The sequence below is a fragment of the Amblyraja radiata genome, chromosome 17 (genome assembly GCF_010909765.2).
Source record: "Amblyraja radiata isolate CabotCenter1 chromosome 17, sAmbRad1.1.pri, whole genome shotgun sequence".
Lineage (NCBI taxonomy): Eukaryota > Metazoa > Chordata > Chondrichthyes > Rajiformes > Rajidae > Amblyraja > Amblyraja radiata.
In genome coordinates this window covers 15,930,797-15,951,006 of record NC_045972.1, presented here as the reverse complement: position 1 = coordinate 15,951,006, position 20,210 = coordinate 15,930,797, and the positions used below count along the sequence as shown (strand labels likewise).

General features: G+C 43.1%; 1 protein-coding gene across 1 annotated transcript; it reads left to right on the top strand.

Annotated features, from left to right (window-relative positions):
* The first annotated feature begins 979 nt into the window (after nucleotides 1-979).
* On the top strand, nucleotides 980-19,977 carry kcng4 (potassium voltage-gated channel modifier subfamily G member 4). Its single transcript, XM_033035780.1, has 3 exons — nucleotides 980-1,144; nucleotides 2,756-3,545; nucleotides 17,856-19,977. Exons 2-3 carry the CDS (start codon nucleotides 2,793-2,795, stop codon nucleotides 18,654-18,656), a joined length of 1,554 nt encoding a protein of 517 aa, XP_032891671.1. The 5' UTR covers nucleotides 980-1,144; nucleotides 2,756-2,792; the 3' UTR covers nucleotides 18,657-19,977.
* Nucleotides 19,978-20,210: the final 233 nt, after the last annotated feature.

The window sequence follows — 20,210 nt, the reverse complement described above, 5'->3', positions numbered from 1 at the left end:
TTGCAGTCCCTTCCTACACGTTAACTCTGTTTCTCACCCCACAGGTGCGGCCTGACCAGCTGACTGTTTTCATCGTTTTCTGTGGGGTTTTTTTTATTTTAGATTTCCAGCATCTGCAGACCGTTTTGGGGGTATTTTTTCCCACGCGTTTCCAACACAATTTATCTTAAATATTTTGATTGTTTCCCCCACATGAAACAGGCCAAACAAACGATAAGATGGGAGAAGCAAATAGTTCGGGAGTGTACTGTCTATTTTGCGTTCCTCGTACTAAGTGTGCGAAGAAACTATGGAAATGGTCAGGTGAAAAATCTGAAAGTGCACCGCTCTTCAGTTCGAAAAGCGCCACCCACCGGGCTCCACTCTCTTGTGGTGTGAAGTCTACAGCCTTCCACCAGTACCCGGCCAAAGCTGACACGGTGCCCATGAAGCACTGGATCAAGGCGGAATTTTAACATCGTGGGGAAAAAAACACTGACATGCATATTGCGTGAAAGCAACAATACAAAGCCTCGGCGCTTTCTTCGCGCTTCTGGCGAACTTTCTCCAGAATAAAATGCATGAAATTCAACGAAAGGGGGTTGCAAGCGAACCGCGTGGCTGGGTCCCGTTTGATTGTTGCGCCCTCTTGCCCCTGATCCGTTAGTTAGTCCAAATGCCCTGCCACGTCGGAAAAAGCTCTCGAGCAGTGCGATACCTCAGCAAAAGTTTCGTCCATGGCTGTAAGCGGTCGATTAGATTGATCCAGCCCCTTGCATTCAGACTCCAAGTGTGTGCGCTTCAAGCGTAAGGAGTGCATTTGAAGCTCTCTCCCCGACGATCAGAGCGACCAGCCCCGTCCCTGCCCAACCTCCCCCTGTCTTCTGGGACCCCGGTAAACTGGAGACCCGCGTAACAGCGCAACCGCCTCCAGGACTGCCCCCTACAAAGAGATGGTATCGGCGCCGCGATTTCAACCATATCCTTTTCCGCGGAGACCGGAGAGAAGCGAATGCGTCTGCAATTGAAGACCGATTTCAGGGCAAGCTTTTGCTGACAATGAACTTTGATTTTGGGAGTCTGTGGCTCCCGGTTCCCGGAACATGCAAGAGATGGTCCTGTGGATGTTAATGTCCTGTGGATGTTAACTGTCTCCGCAGTGAAGGTAAGTTCCGTCAATTTCTCCGCGTGGTCTTCAGTTCGATATTTTTGCTGTTAATTCATGATTAGAATCGTCTTTACCCTCTCCCTGTACCGGACGCCCCGGGATGTCTTAAACCACCCTGTCCGTTCACTAGCAGAGCCGCGCTAACCTCTACAGATAGCCCAGCCGATGCTGTCTGATCCGTTGAGTTTCTCCAGCACTTTGGCTTTAACCCACCAGAGAGGCGAGTTTGAAAACACGGCCCCAACTTGACAGGGAGAAGTGGGAAGACTATTTCCATGGGTATTTTGCTCCTTTATCCTCACTTGCCCAATTTTAACATTTAAATCCCATTTGATTTTTTATCCGAGGGTTCAGAGAAGTCAAGTTAGGCACACCTCCGCGCATTTCAGGGTGGGTATATTGAATATAGAAACAAAGAACTGCAGATGCTGGTGTATACCAATGATAGACACAAAGTGCTGGAGTAACTCAATAGACAATGGGTGCAAGAGTAGGCCATTCCGCCCTTCGAGCCAGCACCGCCGTTCACTGTGATCATTGCTGCAGTACCCTGTTCCTGCCTTCTCCCCATATCCCCTGACTCCGCTATCTTTAAGAGCTTTATCTAACTCTCTCTTGAAAGTATGCAGATAATTGACCTCCACTGCCTTCTGAGGCAGAGAATTCCACAGATTCACAACTCTCTGGGTGAAAAAGCTTTCCCTCATCTCCGTTCTAAATGGTTTACCCCTTATTCTTAAACTGCGCACCCTGGTTCTGGACTCCCCAACATCGGGAATATGTTTCCTGTCTCTAGCGTGTCCAAGTAACTCAGGGGGTCGGGCAGCATAAAGAATCAGACAGAAGAAGGGTGTAGGAAAGAATTGCAGATGCTGGTTTAAATCGAAGGTAGACACAAGGTAGAATGTCTGAAGAAGGGTCTCGACCCGCAACGTCACCCATTCCTTCTCTCCACAGATGCTGCCTGTCCCGCTGAATTACTCCAGCTTTTGTGTCTATCTTGAGTATAATGAATGCCGGATGCACAGTACAAAGTTAGATTATTCCTTACCAAACGCATATTTCTTTGAGTAACTCCAAACCGTCAACAGAAATGGTTGTGGGCACGGCAAGTGAAATTAATCCTTATCTTAGTTAAGACGGAGATAACGAGGAACTGCAGGCGCTTGAATCTTGAGTAAAACATGAAGTGCCTGGAGGAACTCAGTGGGTCAGGCAGCGTCTGGGGAGGGAGATAGACAGGCGTTTCAGGCCGGGGCCCTTCTTTAGACTGATTGGTGTAGGGATGAGATCAATTAAGACAGGGTTTAAAAAAATGTTGCATCGTACTCCTGAGAACTCATGAATGGAGTTCCAGCCAACGGAAGCAGGGTTTACATCACCCAAATGAAAACACGGAGAAATACTTAGAAAATGTTGAAAACACTAACAAATTAAAGATTCAGATCGATGACCTGTTGTTACTCTATCAGACCGTGCTATAGGATATTGAGTCCCGTCCTAAGCACGAAGTCAGTGCTCCTTGCTACTAAGTGTTCCGTTTTGGTCCTGACTAATGATCGTAAAGGCGCACTCTTTCTCCGTCTTAACTCTGTTCTCTGTCCACAGATGACTTTGCCGTTCCCTGCAACGCACTGATTCCACCATGCCCATCATTTCCCGAGGCAGCGACAACTACAGTAACCTGAGCGACTCGTCGTGTAGTACCTTGAATCAAATTGCTCCGTTAATACACGCTGAGACTTGCCCTGCCAAAGGGGCTTTCTATCGACGGTCCGCAAGGGTCCGCCGTGCAAGTCAAGCGAGCTCCACCGATCAGAAGCGACACATCATCCTCAACGTGGGGGGCACCAAGTACTTGGTGCCTTGGCTAACTTTGGATGAGTTCCCACTGACCAGACTCGGGAGATTAAAGTTTTGCCGCAACTATGAAGAAGTCGTGCAGATCTGCGACGATTACGACGAGGCGTCCAACGAGTATTTCTTCGACCGGAACCCGTGCGCTTTTCGCATGATCATCACTTTCATATCTGCGGGGAAGCTGCGGCTTCTGAGGGAGATGTGCGCCCTTTCCTTCCAAGAAGAGCTGGCGTACTGGGGCGTGGATGAGGCCAACCTTGAGGCATGTTGCCGCAGGAAGCTCATTCAGAGAGCCCGAGAGGTGGCCAATATCAGGCGGGGAGAGGCAGTGGAGGTGGAGGACGATGAGATCAATGTCCTCCCGGTCGCCAACAGCAAGTTGAGTCATTTCATGAACAAACTCCGAGATATGGTGGAGAATCCTCAGTCCGGACTTCCTGGCAAAGTGTTTGCCTGCGTCTCCATTATATTTGTCACTATAACGGTAGTTAGTCTTTGCATTAGTACAATGCCAGATTTAAAGTCGGAAGAAGACCGGGTAAGTCCCCTAATTTCACAAATGTTCACAAATGTTCGGTCCGTATATTTGATAGTCCCACTAGTTCTATGTATCTGTGGCGAGAAACTTCTTATACATTTATATCCTTGCAGCATTTAACATCAGGGTCACTAATACCGTGTTTTCCATTAAATGGCTTTCAACCCACTAGATGACTATATAGTCATACTCATAGCTAAGATCCCAATAGCGAAGTTGATGCCAGTAAAAGGATATCTGAACCTTTTTTAGAGAGTGCCTGAGGCAAAGGTTTTCAAGATTCGAAATATGTTTGACAACCAAGGAAAACCTACCACAATGAACCCGAATATAATCTTATTAATCAGTGGAATGGGGCTTTCTGACTCTAAAAGCTTATTTAGATATGTAAAAAGGAAAAGATTAGTGAAGACAAATGTAGGACCCTTGCAATCAGAGACAGATGCATTTATAACGGGAAACAAGGAAATGGCAGAAAACTTAAACGAGTACTTTGGTTCTGTCTTCACTAAGGAAGATACAAACAATCTCCCAGAAATACTAGGGGACCGATGATCTAGTGGGAGGGAGGAACTGAAGGGAATCCACATTAGTCAGGAAATGGTGTTAGGTAAACTGTTGGTACTGAAGGCAGGTAAGTCCCCAAGGCCTGATGGTCTACATCTCAGGGTACTCAAGGAGGTGGCCCGGGAAATCGTGGATGCATTGGTAATCATTTTCCAATGTTCTCTCGACTCTGGATCAGTTTCCGTGGACTGGAGGGTAGCCAATGTAACTCCACTTTTTAAGAAAGGAGGGAGAGAGAAAACAGGAAATTATAGACCGGTTAGCCTTACATCGGTAGTGGGAAAGATGCTGGAGTCGATTATTAAAGATGTACAGCAGTGCATTTGGAAAGCAGTGACAGGATTGGTCAAAGTCAGCATGGATTTATGAAGGGGAAATCATACTTGACTAATCTTCTGGAATTTTTTGAGGATGTAACAAGTAGAATGGATAAGGGAGAGCCAGTGGATGTTGTGTATCTGGACTTTCAAAAAGTGTTTGACAAGGTCCCACACAAGAGATTAGTGTGCAGAATTAGAGCACATGGTATTGGGGTAGGGTATTGTCATGGATAAATAACTGGTTGGCAGACAGGAAGTAAAGAGTAGGAATTAACTGGTCCTTTTCAGAATGGCAGGCAGTGACTAGTGGAGTGCCGTAAGGCTCGGTGCTGGGACCCCAGTTATTTACAATATATATTAACGATTTAGACAAAGGAATTAAATGTGACATCTCCAAGTTCAAGAGTCAAGAGAGTTTTATTGTTATGTGTCCCAGATAGGACAATGCAATTCTTACTTGCTGCAGTACAACAGAATATCTAAACATAATACAGAATGGGAGATAAAAGTTCAGTGTGTCTATAGACCATAGACCATATATTCACAATAAACAAAAGATAAAGTGCAATAGTAATAATAGACTGTTATTGTTCGGAGCTTATTTGGTGTTGTGTTTAATAGCCTGATGGCTGTGAGGAAGTTTGAGGATGACACAAGTTTGCAGATGACACAAAGCTGGGTTACAATGTGAGCTGCGATGAGGATGCTATGAGGTTGCAGGGTGACTTGGATAGGTTGGGTGATTGGGCAGATGCATGGCAGATGCAGTATAATGTGGATAAATGTGAGGTTATCCTCTTTGGTGGCAAGAACAAGAAGGCCGATTATTATCTAAATAGTGTCAGATTAGGAAATGGGGAGGTGCCACGAGACGAGGGTGTGCTTGTACATCAGTCACTGAAAGTAAGTTTGTAGGTACAGCAGGCAGTGCAGAAAGCTAATGGCATGTTGGCCTTCATTGCGTGAGGATTTGAGTTTAGGAGCAAGGAGGTCATACTGCAGTTGTACAGGCCCCCGATGAGACTGCATGTGGAGTATTGTGTGAAATTTTGGTCTCCTAATTTGAGGAAGGACATTATTGCTATTGAGGGAGTGCAGCGTAGGTTCACCAGGTTAATTCCTGGGATGGCAGGACTGACATATGATGAAAGAATGGATCGACTGGGCTTGTATTCACTGGAATTTAGATGTATGAGAAGGGATCATATTGAAACAAAATATAATTTTTAAAGGATTGGACAGGCTAGATGCAGGAAAAATGTTCCCGATGTTGAGGGAGTCCAGAACCAGGGGTCACAGTTTAAGAATAAGGGAGGCCATTTAGGACTGAGATGAGGAAAACATTTTTCACCCAGAGAGTTGTGATCTGTGGAATTCTCTGCTACAGAAGGCAGTGGAGGCCAATTCACCCTAATGGTTTCAAAAGAGTTAGATTTAGCTCTTAGGGCTAAAGGAATCAAGGTATTTTGGGGAAAAAGCAGGAACGGGGCACTGATTTTAGCTGATCAGCCATGATTATATTCAATGGCTCAAAGAGTCGAAAAGCCTATTCCTGCATCTATTTTTCTATGTTTCAATGCCTAAAAAATTGGCTCATTAGCACACATTTTGTATATGCAAATGGTTGGATGTTGGATTGTTTTCCCTTTGTATAGCAGCAATCTGAAATTGACCTAAATGTGTGTGCCTATGTGAGTGTATGTGTGCATGTGTGTCAGTGTGAGTGTGTGTGTGTGAGTGGCTGTGTGTGTGTGCGTGTGTGCGGGTGTCTGTGTGTGCATGTTTCACATGGCTACTGTTTGCCTTGTATAGGTCACAAGGTTAATGATGCCAGCTGGCAAGGGTGGTGGTGGAAGCAGATACTATGATGTTATTTAAGAGGTTTTAGGAGAGGCACATGGATATGCAGGAAATGGAGGAATGTAGATCATATGCAGGCAAAGGAGATTAGTTTAACCTGGCATCATGTTTGATACAACTTTGTGGGGTGAAGGGCCCGCTCTACTGGTCTATGAACTATGTTCTATATATATTGGGCACCCACACATTTCCTCCGCGGTTGATAGAAGTCAGTATTTGTGGAGGAAACCTATCATTTGATGCTAGCTCAAAATTCTCAAAACACAGAGCCCAGAGTCTGTGAATGACACAGAATTAAAAGGCATAGAAAATAGGTGCAGGGGCCAGGCCTTCGAGCCAGCGCCGCCATTCCTTGTCATCATGGCTGATCGTCCCCTATCAATAACCCGTGCCTGCCTTCTCCCCATATCCCTTGACTCCACTAGCCCCTAGAGCTCTATCTAACTCTCTCTTAAATCCATCCAGCCACTCCACCCTCTTATTGATCTTGGCATCTCCCCATTTGAGGGCTTTATGATTAGCATTGCAGAGAATTAATGAGTGGTGCTTTGATCACAGAGTTCGTGTTGCAAGTTGTTCCTGCAATCACTGGTCCCTAGATCATCCCCAAGCTTTGCAAGCTGTACAGGTTATATCCAGCACTTGTTTAGTGCACTAAAGGAGAATGAGATCACATTTCTATGCACGTCTGTAATACCAATTGCTTTAATATGAATCCTTGCCTCGTGTGAAAAAATGCTTTTGTTACATGTACTACTCCAGAGTCCTGTGCATCAAATGCAGGTTGCACTTCAGTTCTGAGAAAATGTTACACCATGAGTCACCCTGTTGTGTTGTACAGTAGCGTTAGCAGGTAATGTAACTGCGCCACAGCTCCAGTAATCAGGTTTACGTCTGATGTCCAGTGCTGTCTTTGTGGAGTTTGCATGTTGTCCCAAGGGGATTCTCTCTGGGAATCCTGGTTTCTTCAGAATCCAAAAGATGTGTTACTTGTTGTATGAAGTTTCACTGTAAATTCCACACCCCACCCCACCGCCTCAAATGTAGGCAAGGAGAGGAGTAAGGTAAATGAGATTAGTTTAGCTTCCGTCACATTTCAGCACGGACAATGTTGGCCAGAGGGCCTGTTACCTGTGCTGTTCTGGTTTAGGTTCTCATGTTATGGGGTGAATGCGTGCGTCCTTTCCTCCGTCACTTCCATCTTACACTTATGCTTCATCACAATAGTGACAGCACATTACAAACACTCTGCAATGTGCAGTCATTACAAATACAAATTACAAATGTACGATGTCTGTTTTCTCCTCCTTTCTTTCTTATTATTTCGAAGATTGTAAATGTTTCAACTGAACAAAATTAGTTGTTGAGAGAGAAAGCTTTGCAAATAAGGGCATTTATAATAACTTTATGTGCTTTAATGTGAAGATACCAAACAAGATTTTGACATTTCAAGATAATTGCTGTACATTAGAAGAGGGAAATGTTTAGGCAGAACTCAAACCAAACTTTGCTGTATATTAAATAGAAATTGGTAAAGTAAGAGAACTTCAATTTAACATAGATTAATGTGAATAAATATGAAACTTTCATTAAAGTTTTGTATGTAAGAATTTGGTTTCTGAATTCTGGCCCAAACAGATAGACTTTAAGATTTTTACCCTTGATCACATCTGTGTCCTACTGTGTTCCAACTTTGTCAGATCAGAGCCCATCATATTAAAATGGAGAGAGATTTAGCAATGCCTAAACTTGCAATGGAAATGTAGTCATGATTGGCCAAACAAATTTCATTTTGAACTATTAACACTAAACAAATTTAGAACCCTTTAATGTTATTTTCCCTTGACACAATTGACCCAGTTCTATGAGAAAAAAAAAGCTGTCAATTTTCATTCAGAGTTGATTCAAGTTAATCTAAAAAATGAGAACTTTGGTGATAATTATCTTATACCCTTCTTTATGAGGGAGCAAAAATCTAACAATCCTAGCAAAAATCTAACAATCCAACTCATATTGGTTGGGCAATATTTTGGTAATCAATCCAAATATATATAGATAAGTATGAAGGAACTGCAGATGCTGGTTTAAACCAAAAATAGACACAAAATGCTTGAGCAACTCATCACCCATTCCTTCTGTCCAGAGATGCTGCCTGTCCTGCTGAGGTACTCCAGCATTTTGTGTCTATCAAATATATATAGACTTGAGTAACTCATCAAGCTAATATCTTCTTCTTGCTTAAGGCGTGCACAGCCTAAAGTTGTAAGACAACTTGTTCTGTTTGATCTTCTGTTTGTGCACGCCAGGTTGATTGCTTTCGCCGAAAAAGTGTGTAGCACGCGAAGGTTGCAATCTCACACCCCAAGCTAATATCATTTGCCATGTACAAGCTAAATGTATTTGTTTTGGCAATTGTATTTTCAGCTTGATATGATTTTGCTTTAATACAACATAAACTCTTTAGGGTAATGTTTCTGTTAAAGTTAATTCTTATTTACTTTTACCCAAGTATTGAAAATGTTTTAATTAGTGAAGCTTTTTTAATGGTGAAAACATTTAGTAGATGCAGATCTGATTTCATTTCTATTTTTGAAATGCAAAACAGATCACAATCCAATAAATTTTGGTGACTCAAACACATGCAAAATCTGAACACCAACCATTGATTTTTGATGCCTATTTTCATAGGCATCAAAAATTGCTGACAAACATGCCAATTATTTTATAATATTAGAAATGTCAGGTTTAAAATTTAAGACAGTGCCTGTATGTATTTATCTGTATGTAGACAATTTTAACATCAAATGAGAACACAGGTGGCAAGAACACGGTCCTGGCAATCTTGGTCCATGTCAAAGGCAAGGAACTTCAAGTTCAATGATTCAATAATTCAATGATACTTTATTGTCGCATGTTTCTAGGTACAGTGAAATTCTTTGTTTTCATACAATGCACAACGCACTCAAAGAGTCACCACATTCTGGCACCAACAAAGTTACAAAAGTACTCATTAGAGTCATGTTGGCCCATCTTCATTCTCGGTAGCCCCCACCACAGCTAGATCCATCTTTGTTCTCGGTGCCACCCACTCCTCTCTCATTCCCGACAGGTTCCACTTCATTACATAAACCTAGAGATAATAATTTAATGTAATTTTGTCATTTTTGGCAAAGATAATAAACCAAGTCTCATCTAAATCAGATAAATGTAGTAGCTTTTACAGTGGTATTTGAAGAAGAATAGCTGTGATACCATGACCAACAATCACCCCTCAATCAATCAGCCTTAGCAGATTATCTGGTCATTTATTCCATTGACGTTTGTTGGAGCTACGGTGTGTGTAAAGTAGCCACAACATTCCCTACAATACCCATAATAACTTTTCAGAACAATTTTTTGACCGTGCACAATTTTTTGTGTGACTTGAAGTCATGGAAGGCTCCACAAATACGAGCTTTTCCGTCACTGGTCACACCCGAAAAGGCTTATATAAGAGTCTAGTACCCGTTGCGACAGTTGGCAGTATGTGAAGAAAAAAATTGTTGGAAAAACAATTAATTTCTGACATTCACTTCCACGTTATCACATGATGCACGTTATTCTTGCCAATGATGATTTTTTGGAACATGAAAGGTTATGAGGCCAGATCAATCCATTTGACATCGAGCCTTGCCAAACGCTGCTCAGCTCCATTCTGCAAACACAACTCCTTTTAATTGTCCCACCGACTTACTTTAATTCCTGGTCCACCAATGCCTTGATTTAAAAATGGCCAAATGCCTTAATGGACTCAATTGTCCATTTCCCTGTTATCACCTCTGTTTGTATTCTTCCAGGATTCCTAATCTCCATTGCTCCATCTTGAACATGCCTTTTGCTGTCTGTTCCTAGGCTTCCTCCCCCCCTGCCCCATGCACACACACTTTCCTCCCCCATCCCACCTCTTCCACCAACTGGACCCATCTACCATCATTTTCTTATTTGGTTGTTTCATGAAAGCCACCCCAGCTGTCTATTAATATCCTAAAGGGATTTGGTGTTAAATTCAGTTTGAAAATTACTTTCATAATCTTTTTATTGCGTTAAAAGGATTATTTAAATGTAACTTATTTTCATTAAATCATTATATTTCTACTACTGTAGCCTTCCATTAGGCTATAACTCTACTACTTTCCAGATGAAATCTTTCCAATTGATTTCTCCTCCCAGTCCAAGCGTCCTAATTATTATCATGTCTCCTGATAATAACCTGAATGTATTTAATTAAATCCTTCTTGCTTCCATTGCGTCATCTCAAAAAAAAGATCTTCCAAGAGAAGATCATTCAACCTCTTTCATAAGTTCATAAATTCATGTGATAGGAGTAGAATTAGGCCATTCGGCCCATCAAGTCTACTCCGCCATTCAATCATGGCTGATCTATCTCTCCCTCCTAATCGCATTTTCCTGCCTTTTCCCCATAACCTCTGACACTCGTACTAATCAGCTTTCACCTTTCCTCACACCTGTATTGCCGATGCACTAAATCATCTGTACTGCTTTTGTTCAGCAAAATGCCACAGCATAGCTGACTTGAAATGCTTTCACTAGACATAGCACAGGTTCCACTGTATGAGACAAGCCAACGATAAACCAATACACATCATTTTTATAAGCTGCAATAGGTAACTGTTCAACATATTCAAAGATCAAAGTCACAAAGTTGCGATAAAAAAAAAACATCTTCCTATTTTTAGTTTATTACACAAACAAAGAAATGGGGGGGGGGGGGGTGGGGGAGGGGGGCAGTTGCCAAGAACGAGGGACCTGACAGCGGGGGGCTGCTGATAATAAAGAAGCACCCGGCGGGAGAGAGGGGGGCAGGTGCCGAGACCAGAGGGACCGTGGAGACTCTGAGCACTTTTATATCTTTGTCAGCGCCAGATACCTGAAAACTCTTTGCGTATTTTGTGTGTTGCGTGCAAAATCTAATAATTTCACTCGCCCCTAGGTACATGTGGAAATAAAATTCTATTGAATGAGTTCAACTTTCAAAAATCACTTTCTCTTAAACTGTTCATTGCCAATTTTTTTTTCATTATTGACCATGACCTGAGTATACTCGGGGGTGGCACTGAACAGGTTAATAGCAAATACACACTTGCTTTATGTACTTGTAGTGTTGTGTTTTTTTTGTCAGGCAAAACCCATTTTATCAAATATACGATTAACATTCTGACTGCACAAGGCTTTGTGTATGTTGCTTCAGGATAGTTAACTATTGGGCCGAGGGTTTTAATTAAAGACTATCCTTTGCGAGCAGTCACTGGTTGAAAAAACAGAAGCATAGAATCCATTACTTGTAGTCACAGTAGGCGATTGGAAATCCTGTTGCCTTTGATTTGACTACAAAATAAATAAGCTCTGGGAGCAAGAAGTCGCATGTGGCCCATTAGACTACGGCAGAAGCACAGAGCAGACAGCATGAAAGCTGCTTTCACTAAAGCGTGGCAGACAAATTGAAAGCAAGATAAAAATTCCGAATGAGGTTATTTTACAATTACACTAAATCTCATCGCAAAAGTCAAAGGAACAAAATGATTTAGGTGTAGGAAGGAACTGCAGATGCTGGTTTAAACCAAAGATAGACACAAAATGCTGGAGTAGCTCAGCGGCACAGGCAGCCTCTCTGGAGAGAAGGAATGGGTGATATTTCGGGCCGAGCGTTCTTCAGTCTGAGATGCTGCCTGAGTTACTCCAGCATTTTGTGTCTATCTCCAGAACTGGAGAACTGTGGAGATCTCATGAGTATTTCGGCTGGAGGAAACTACAGTATAAGAAAAAGGGCACAAAAAGCTGGTGTAACTCAGCGGGACAGGCAACACCTCTGGAGAGAAGGAATGGTTGACGTTCCCGGTCGAGACCCATCTTCTGAAGAAGAAGGTTTGTGAATGTTGCTTTGGGATACTAAATAATTGAACCAAGGGTTTTAATTACAGACAATAATTTTGGAGCAGTTGTTTAAGAAGGAACTGGAAAATCGAAGGTAGACAATAATGCTGGAGAAACTCAGCAGGTGAGGCAGCATCCATGGAGCGAAGGAAATAGGCAACGTTTCGGGTCGAGACCCTTCTTCATACGTTGAGTCACTGGTTGGAAAAAAAGAAAAATAGAATCCATTACTTGTGGTCACAGTTTGCGATTGGAAATCCTGGAGACATCTTCTGAAGATGTCTTCTGATGAAGATTGGAGACTTCTTCTGAAGAAGGGTCTCGACTCAAAACGTCACCCATTCCTTCTCTCCAGAGATGCTCCCTGTCCCACTGCGTTACTCCAGTATTTTAGTCTTTATCTTCAAAATTATTTAGGTCATTGATCCACTTAAACCATATTTTGTGTTGTCACTACTTTATTTATTTTAAATCTATGCTCCCATCTGGTCTTTATGTGCTTTATTAACGTTACTTACCAGGTACATATTCATCTGACTTTTAAACCCACCAATTGATTATACGTTTAGATTCTTCTGGGACAACATTGTCACAATTCTATTGAAAAGTTCTTCATACATTGAGTTCTAAGTGCTAATTTCAAATCTGAGGTATGCGTAGGCATCGCCACATCTCACTGAAGTGCCTTTTTTGTTTCACAATAAAACAATATTTCACAAGGTTTCCAGCTGGGTGAACGGATGAAACATCAGCATTTGAATTTCTAGCAAATGCCTCTATTGCTGAAAAGATAAATTTAATAAACTGTGAGAAAAGCATCCAGCCTGCAGCACATAATCACATCTGAGATACAGATGTCTCTTTCAACATGCCTCAAATTCTCAGGCAGCTGATATATTCAATAACTTTTCTTTATGTTCCGTCAGTATATTCAGCATTCAGTTTATATGAATAAACAGCAGTCCAAATGATCCAGATTATGGGATTAATCTCTCGAGATATGTCATTCACAGCAAGGCATTGCCTTTCAATGAGCAACTAATATGTCATGTTGACAGTGTGCCAACTCAGACTCCCAATACATCTGTTGTACAATACGGCTGACAAGTTTAATCATTAAGTACTCTGCACTGCATGCACAGTATAAATAAAATAGCACTGATGAGTTATTTAAACTGAGGAAATAAATTCACTTAACATCCATATGTATCCTGTAGACAGTCTTCTCATTTTATACAATGGCCCGCAAAAGTGATTTTAATACAAGCTATTTATTATTGTTGAGGTCCTTACTGAGTGCAGATGCAGAGTCCAAAGTATCTCTTTTGCAGATACAGCTTGAACCACAGTAATTATTTTTACTCAATGTTAATGAGGCATGCCATGTGAAAGTCTAACTATCACCAGTTCGAAAGTTGAAAATCAACATCGATTTTTGACATGATTTTGATTTCAATTGCTTTTACTCCATGGAGGTCAATCAGTCATTATAATCCCCACAAAACATCAGCATTGTTTCATCCTGCACCATCGTAGCTGACGGCACATTGGTGGAGCTGGTAGAGCTGCTGCCTCATGGCGGCAGGGACTTGGGTTCAATCCTGATCTCGGGGTCTATCTGTGTGGAGTTTGCCTGTTGTTCCTGTCACCGCATGGGTTTCCTCCGGGTGCTCTAGTTTCCTCCCACATCCCAAATGGGCGGCACGGAGGCGCAGCAGTAGAGTTGTTGCCTTCCACCACTTGCAGCACCGGAGACCCGGGTTCAATCCCGACTATAGGTGCTGTCTGTATGGAGTTTGTACATTCTCCCCGTGACCGCATGGGTTTTCTCAGAGATCTTCAGTTTCCTCCCACACTCCAAAAACATACAGGTTTGTAGATTAATAAGCGAGTTCTGTATTCCAAAAATGCAAGGAATCATGGGATTTGTCAAAGGTCACTAGTGATAAACATCCCCGGCAACCGTGCCGCCGCATGCACACAGACCCACGCCCCATCCGCAGCCAGGATCGAACCCAGGCCAGCGGCACAAGCACTGCCGAACCACCACTGGACCGTGTGTGTGTGTGTGTGTGTGTGTCCCGGAGCGCCCCAACCACTTCCGGGGGCGGGCGGAAACGCCCGGGGCGAACCCGGACTGCCGGGACACCGGCCCGCCACAACGGCGGTCTGGGCCCACAGCCAGCATGGAGAAGAAGTGCCAACTCCGGCCCAACTTCGCCCGTCCCGCCAGGCCAACCGACAGCCCTGGACTGACGGGACACCAGCCCGCCACAGCGGCGGCCCAGGCCCACAGCCAGCGCGGAGAAGAAGCACCAACTCCAGCTGAAATCTGCCTGTCCCGCTAGGTTAACCAACAGCCCTGGACTGGCCCGGAGCAGTGGAGCTAGCACTTGTTCTCCGCGCCGACTGCAAGCCCAGGCCGCCACCACAACTGGCCGGCGCCCCGCCAGCCCAGGGCCTCCCTCGACCTCTCCGGCCCCCCCCCCCCCCCAGACAGGGACGGGACTCCCAGGAGGGGACAGGGACAGCAGTAACTCAACAGCGCCGGAGACCTGGACCCGATCCGACCACGGATGACACACAGGTCTGCACCCATGTGGCAGCACAGCCGCCGAGTGACCCATGACCTAGGCATGCACAGTCGGAATACCGAACTCCCTTATTAGCTTGGTATAATTGTAAATTGTCCCACGTGTGTGTAGGATAGTGTGTTAGTGGGCGGGAATCGCTGATCAGTGCGGACTTGGTGGGCTGAAGGGCCTGTTTCCGCGCTGTACCTCAAAAAATAAAATCATGCGGGTTTGTAGGTTAATTGGTCTCTGTAAATTGCCCCTGGGGTTAAGGGAGTGGATGTGAAAGTAGGATGACCTAGAACTAGTGTGAATGGGTGACTGATGATCAGTGTGGACTCGGTGGGCCAGAGGAACTGATTCCATGCTGTATCTCTAACCCAAACTAAACGTGGTTAATTGGAAAGATATTGTACGGTAAAATTGGGTTAGCAAAATTTGAAAATTAGTAGATCTGCAACAGACTGCTGCTGCTGGTATCTGGAGCATCAAACAATCAGCAGATTGAGAGGCTTTTGTAAGGGAGGGAAGGAATAGTCAGCATTTCAGTGTGCTGAAATTGAAATGTCGACAATTCCTTTCTCCTCACAGATGTTGCTTGCCGTTCAAAGCTCCTCCAGCAGAGTACTAGTTTATAAATTAGATGCCTCACAGCAAATTCCTCTTCCTCTTCTTTGGGTATTCACTGGGTTGGATTTTCTGTTTTTCATATTTCTAGAATATTTTTCACTCATCCGTATAAATTGTTTATTGGTTAGAATGGTTAGATTGAGATTAATGGAATTCATTGTTAGATTTTTCTTTAACTATTAAATAAGTTAACAACATCATGTGGATTACTGCACAATCAGGATGGATACACTTTTCTTGATTTGTGTATTCCAGTGCAAGTTAAACAATTCCCATGCTAGATTAATGTAAAATATCAATTTAGATTTATTTAACTCAATGAAGGATCAGATAACATATGCAGCAGTGTAGTCAGACCTTTGTCATCTTTTCACTGCATCAACAAAGCTAAAAGTTGGAGCAAAAAGGAATGAAGCCAATGTTAGCCAGTGAATGTATGACACATTCTTATAATAGGTTCATAAATCATAGGAGCAGAATTAGGCCATTTGGCCCTTTGAGTCCACTGCACCATTCCACCTTGGGCTGATCTATTTTTCCCTCTCAACCCCATTCTACTGGCTTCTCCCCATAAAATTTGACACCCTTACTAATCAAGAACCAGTCAATCGCCCCTTAAAAATTATCCAAATGACGGGATCCACAGCCTTTTATGACAATGAATTCCACAGATTCAGCACCCTCTGACTAAATACGTTTCTCCTCATCTCCTTTCGAAAGGTATGTTCTTTTATTTCTGGACTATGCCCTCTGATCATAGACTCTCCCATTAGTGGAAGCATCTTCTCCACATCCACTCTATCCAGGCCTGCTGTTATTTTAATGGATATGTCCTTCCAATTAATAGCTCATTAAATTTCCTTTGTTTTTAAGATATCTAATACCTCCATCAGGATATATGTGAAGGGCAACATTTAAGACTTTGCCCTCTATTAGCTAATACCTTCACAGTAATCTATGAACAGGTCTAGATAAAAGCTGAAGTATTAATCCCAGGACAATGCCCTAAGGAACTCATTTTGCGTTGTCTTTGGCTAACTGCTGCCTTCTTGTCAACCTATTATTGGATATTAGCTCTGGAGCATGTTCGGCTAATCGATTTGGAACTAAGTAATGCTAGTAGGTTCAAAGCAAGCCAGTAATTGGTAAGTCAATGCCACTGAATAAGAATAGTCATAGAGCATAGATACAAATCCTTTAGTCTATTAAGTCCACATCAAACAAGGAACAGCCATTACACATCCCAGTTTTATACACCCCACATTCCCATCTATTCGCTCTAGAATCGCTCACTCACCTGCGCTTTTGGGGCAATTTACAGTGGCTAATTCAACTACCAACTTTATGTCTTTGGGATGTGGGAGGAAACCCACAGAATCACAGGGGGAATGTGCAAACTCAACACAGACAGCAGCAGAGGTCAGATTGAATGTGAGTCAATGACCTTTGAGGGGGCAGATCTCCTGACTGCACTATTTTGCCACTCATTGCTGACTGCACCTCCATCTCTTCACCAGTGATGAAGAATAGACTGGGTGACATGCCGGGTCGAGACCCTTCTTCAGACTCTGAAGAAGGTGTTCAGCCCGAAACATCATCTATTCCTTTTCTCCAGAGATGCTATCTAGTCTGCTGAGTTACTCCAGCTTTTTATGTCTGTCTTTGGTTTAAACCAGCATCTGCAGTTCCTTCCTACACATGACAAATAGACTGATTGGTGGGAAGTGAGTGGATTGGATTCATGCTGCCTTTTGTTGACAGGATCGTTTGAAGTAAGTCCTGGTTTGGAGATGCCAGTGTTATAGTTGTGTCGGAATAACATAGCTAAAGACACAGCTACCTCTGGGATACACTCCTGAATGTGAAAGGCAGAATATCATCACTGAACATAGTCTTTCCTAGACACTGCACACTCTGTGGTTTGGTAACTTCCTTTACATCTGAAGAGTAATCAGAAATGCAAATGCCAAGAATACTCATTGCTGAACTTCAAACACAAACTCTTTAATATTCACCCAACATAACAGGCAAGATCTTGGTTTAATGCTTCTTCCAAAAGGCAGTACATGACACATTTCCTTAAAATTGTGCTGAAGTTTTAGCATAGGCTACGTGCTTGGTTCTCTGAACACAAGTCTTTGATTTATTAGCAAGAATAATATTACAGGACTTGAGTTAAGTTGACAGCTTCCAGTTTTTAATGAACTGAGTTTTCCCCACTCTCCTCTGAATATTAATAATGGAAGTCTTAATCAGTAATATTAAAGATAAATAAAAGATTAAAACATTTGTCAGATAATAAGTCAAAAAGGAGCAAATCCTTGAATTAATGGTTCATAATCTATGAACTGCTAATTAGATTCATTTAAATAATGCATTTTATTTTACTAATGCAGTGTATTTATTTATGTTTTGCATTTTGTCCACAGGATAAATGTTCCCAGAGGTGCTATAACATGTTTATAATAGAAACCATCTGCGTAGCCTGGTTTTCCCTGGAGTTTGTGTTACGTTTTATTCAGGCTCGAAGCAAGTGGCAGTTTCTGCGGGGCCCCTTGAACATCATCGACATATTGGCAATTCTTCCGTATTACGTGTCGCTCCTGGTCGACAAAGGACCTGGGGACGGTTACAAATCTTCAGGAAGCAACATCTATTTGGAAAAACTGGGGCTGGTGCTCCGAATATTGCGGGCCTTGAGGATTTTGTACGTCATGCGCCTGGCCAGGCATTCCTTGGGACTTCAGACGTTGGGCCTTACCGTTCGGCGCAGCATCCGTGAGTTTGGACTCCTGCTTCTCTTCCTCTGTGTGTCCGTCACGCTGTTTGCGCCTCTCGTGTACCTTGCGGAGAATAAGGTGGAGAAAGGAGGAGGCTTCAGCAGCATCCCGGCCTCCTATTGGTGGGCCATCATTTCCATGACGACGGTCGGATACGGTGACATGGTGCCTCAGAGTATACCAGGTCGGGTGGTGGCTCTGAGCAGCATCCTCAGCGGGATCCTCATAATGGCATTTCCCGCAACCTCTATTTTCCATGCCTTTTCCTTTGCGTATTTGGAACTAAAACAAGAGCAGGAGAGAGCCCAGGCTCGGCTGAAATGCATCCAAAAGGCAGAAAAGCATTCCGAGAATGAAGGATTAAATGACACGAGCAATTGTGTTTCTGGAGACCCAGATTGTTCCAGTGAACTTAGTGACAAAGAGAAAAAATCTTTCAATTACTTGTAATTTTAAGGATTGATTCAATGTTGCTTCTTACTTGTACCGAATTACATGAATATACAGCACTAAGTGGCCATTTGCCCAGGTAACCCGTGATGGTGGTTTATACTCCATACAAATCTTCTCCCATTCCATCTACCTCATCTCAGATGTTCACAATATATTTCTATTCCCTCTCTCTATCTTGTTTCATTCTGAATGCATCCAAGATCTCTGTCTTAAACGCACCTAAAAACAGTGCATTCCACTTGCCAACCTTTTCCTCAAATAAAAAGACACCTATTCTTATTTTCATTTTGGAATTATTAATTACTCTCATGCACTTATGGCCCCTGGTTAAAGAAAGATCAGCCATGATTGAATAACGGCATAGACCTGATGGGCCAAATGGCCTAATTCTGCATCTTAGAACATGAATTTATGAACTTATGGTATTGGATTCTTCAACGGGAAGTATTGGGGGTAAATATTAACCCTCATCCTTGGACGGGTCGTGATTGGCTGAGAACTTGAAATTAGACAAAAATCTGAAACCGGAATCCGATTTGCATAAAATCTGCTCCCTTCCTATTAAATTAAACGGCTGAAGGAGCGGCCAACCAGTCCTCACCCTGGAAGAGGGATCACGGGATAAACCCCCGAAAGGCAATACAGTGCTTCCATTTTAAAACAAATTACTTTTACGGTACCTCGTGATAGCAGAATTTCCAGGCTTTGAGAAATCCAGCAAGTAACAAAAGGGCCAGTCCAACAGGTCAGTGCCTAATGGATCCAAAGAAGAACCATATGGGTCTACATCCAACAAGATTAATCTGAGAATTTCTGCAATATATCCTATGATTGTTTATTATTTGCTTGAACCCCATCTTGAGAACTACCTGTACTCTACCTGAGTGCTGCCCCTCCCACTAACAGCAAGTTCCTCTAAATTTACAGGTATGCCACCAAAAGTGATTTCTCCTGTGACCAACATCTTCAAACCTCTGAGATCCCACACAAGAGGTGTGCAGTGATCGCTCCCCTTTGCCATTTTCTGCAGCCCCATCACCCTGTAACTACCACCTCCATCCTTGACTCTTGCCTTCTACCATGTATCATCTCTAGCCCCAAGGACAATGTCTTTCTTCCTCACCGTTAGCTCCCCGAGGGATCTCTCTCCAGCAATCACTCCCTTCTTCATAACCTGGTCCTCTACTGTATGTTGAATGCTCCTCCAGGCAATGAGCAACTAACATATAAACTTAGCTGGTTGCCAGCTACAAAACCTGAAGAAATTATTTGAATATTGATTTCTCTAACTTCAAATAACCCTTAAATCCCTGTCCCACTTTCCCGAGTTACTCACGAATTCTCCCGAGTTTTCCCCTTGCTTCAAACTCGGAGAATATCCGTAGCGAGTCCGTAGCGAGTCCGTAGGCGTCTGTGGATATTTTGTAGTGGCTCGTAATGCCAGCCATGGGTACTCGGGGCATCAGGTAAGCCAGGACGTTTTTTCAGCATGTTGATAAAATGTCCACGAGTAAAACAAATAGCCCCGAGTGCCTACGGCTGGCTATTACC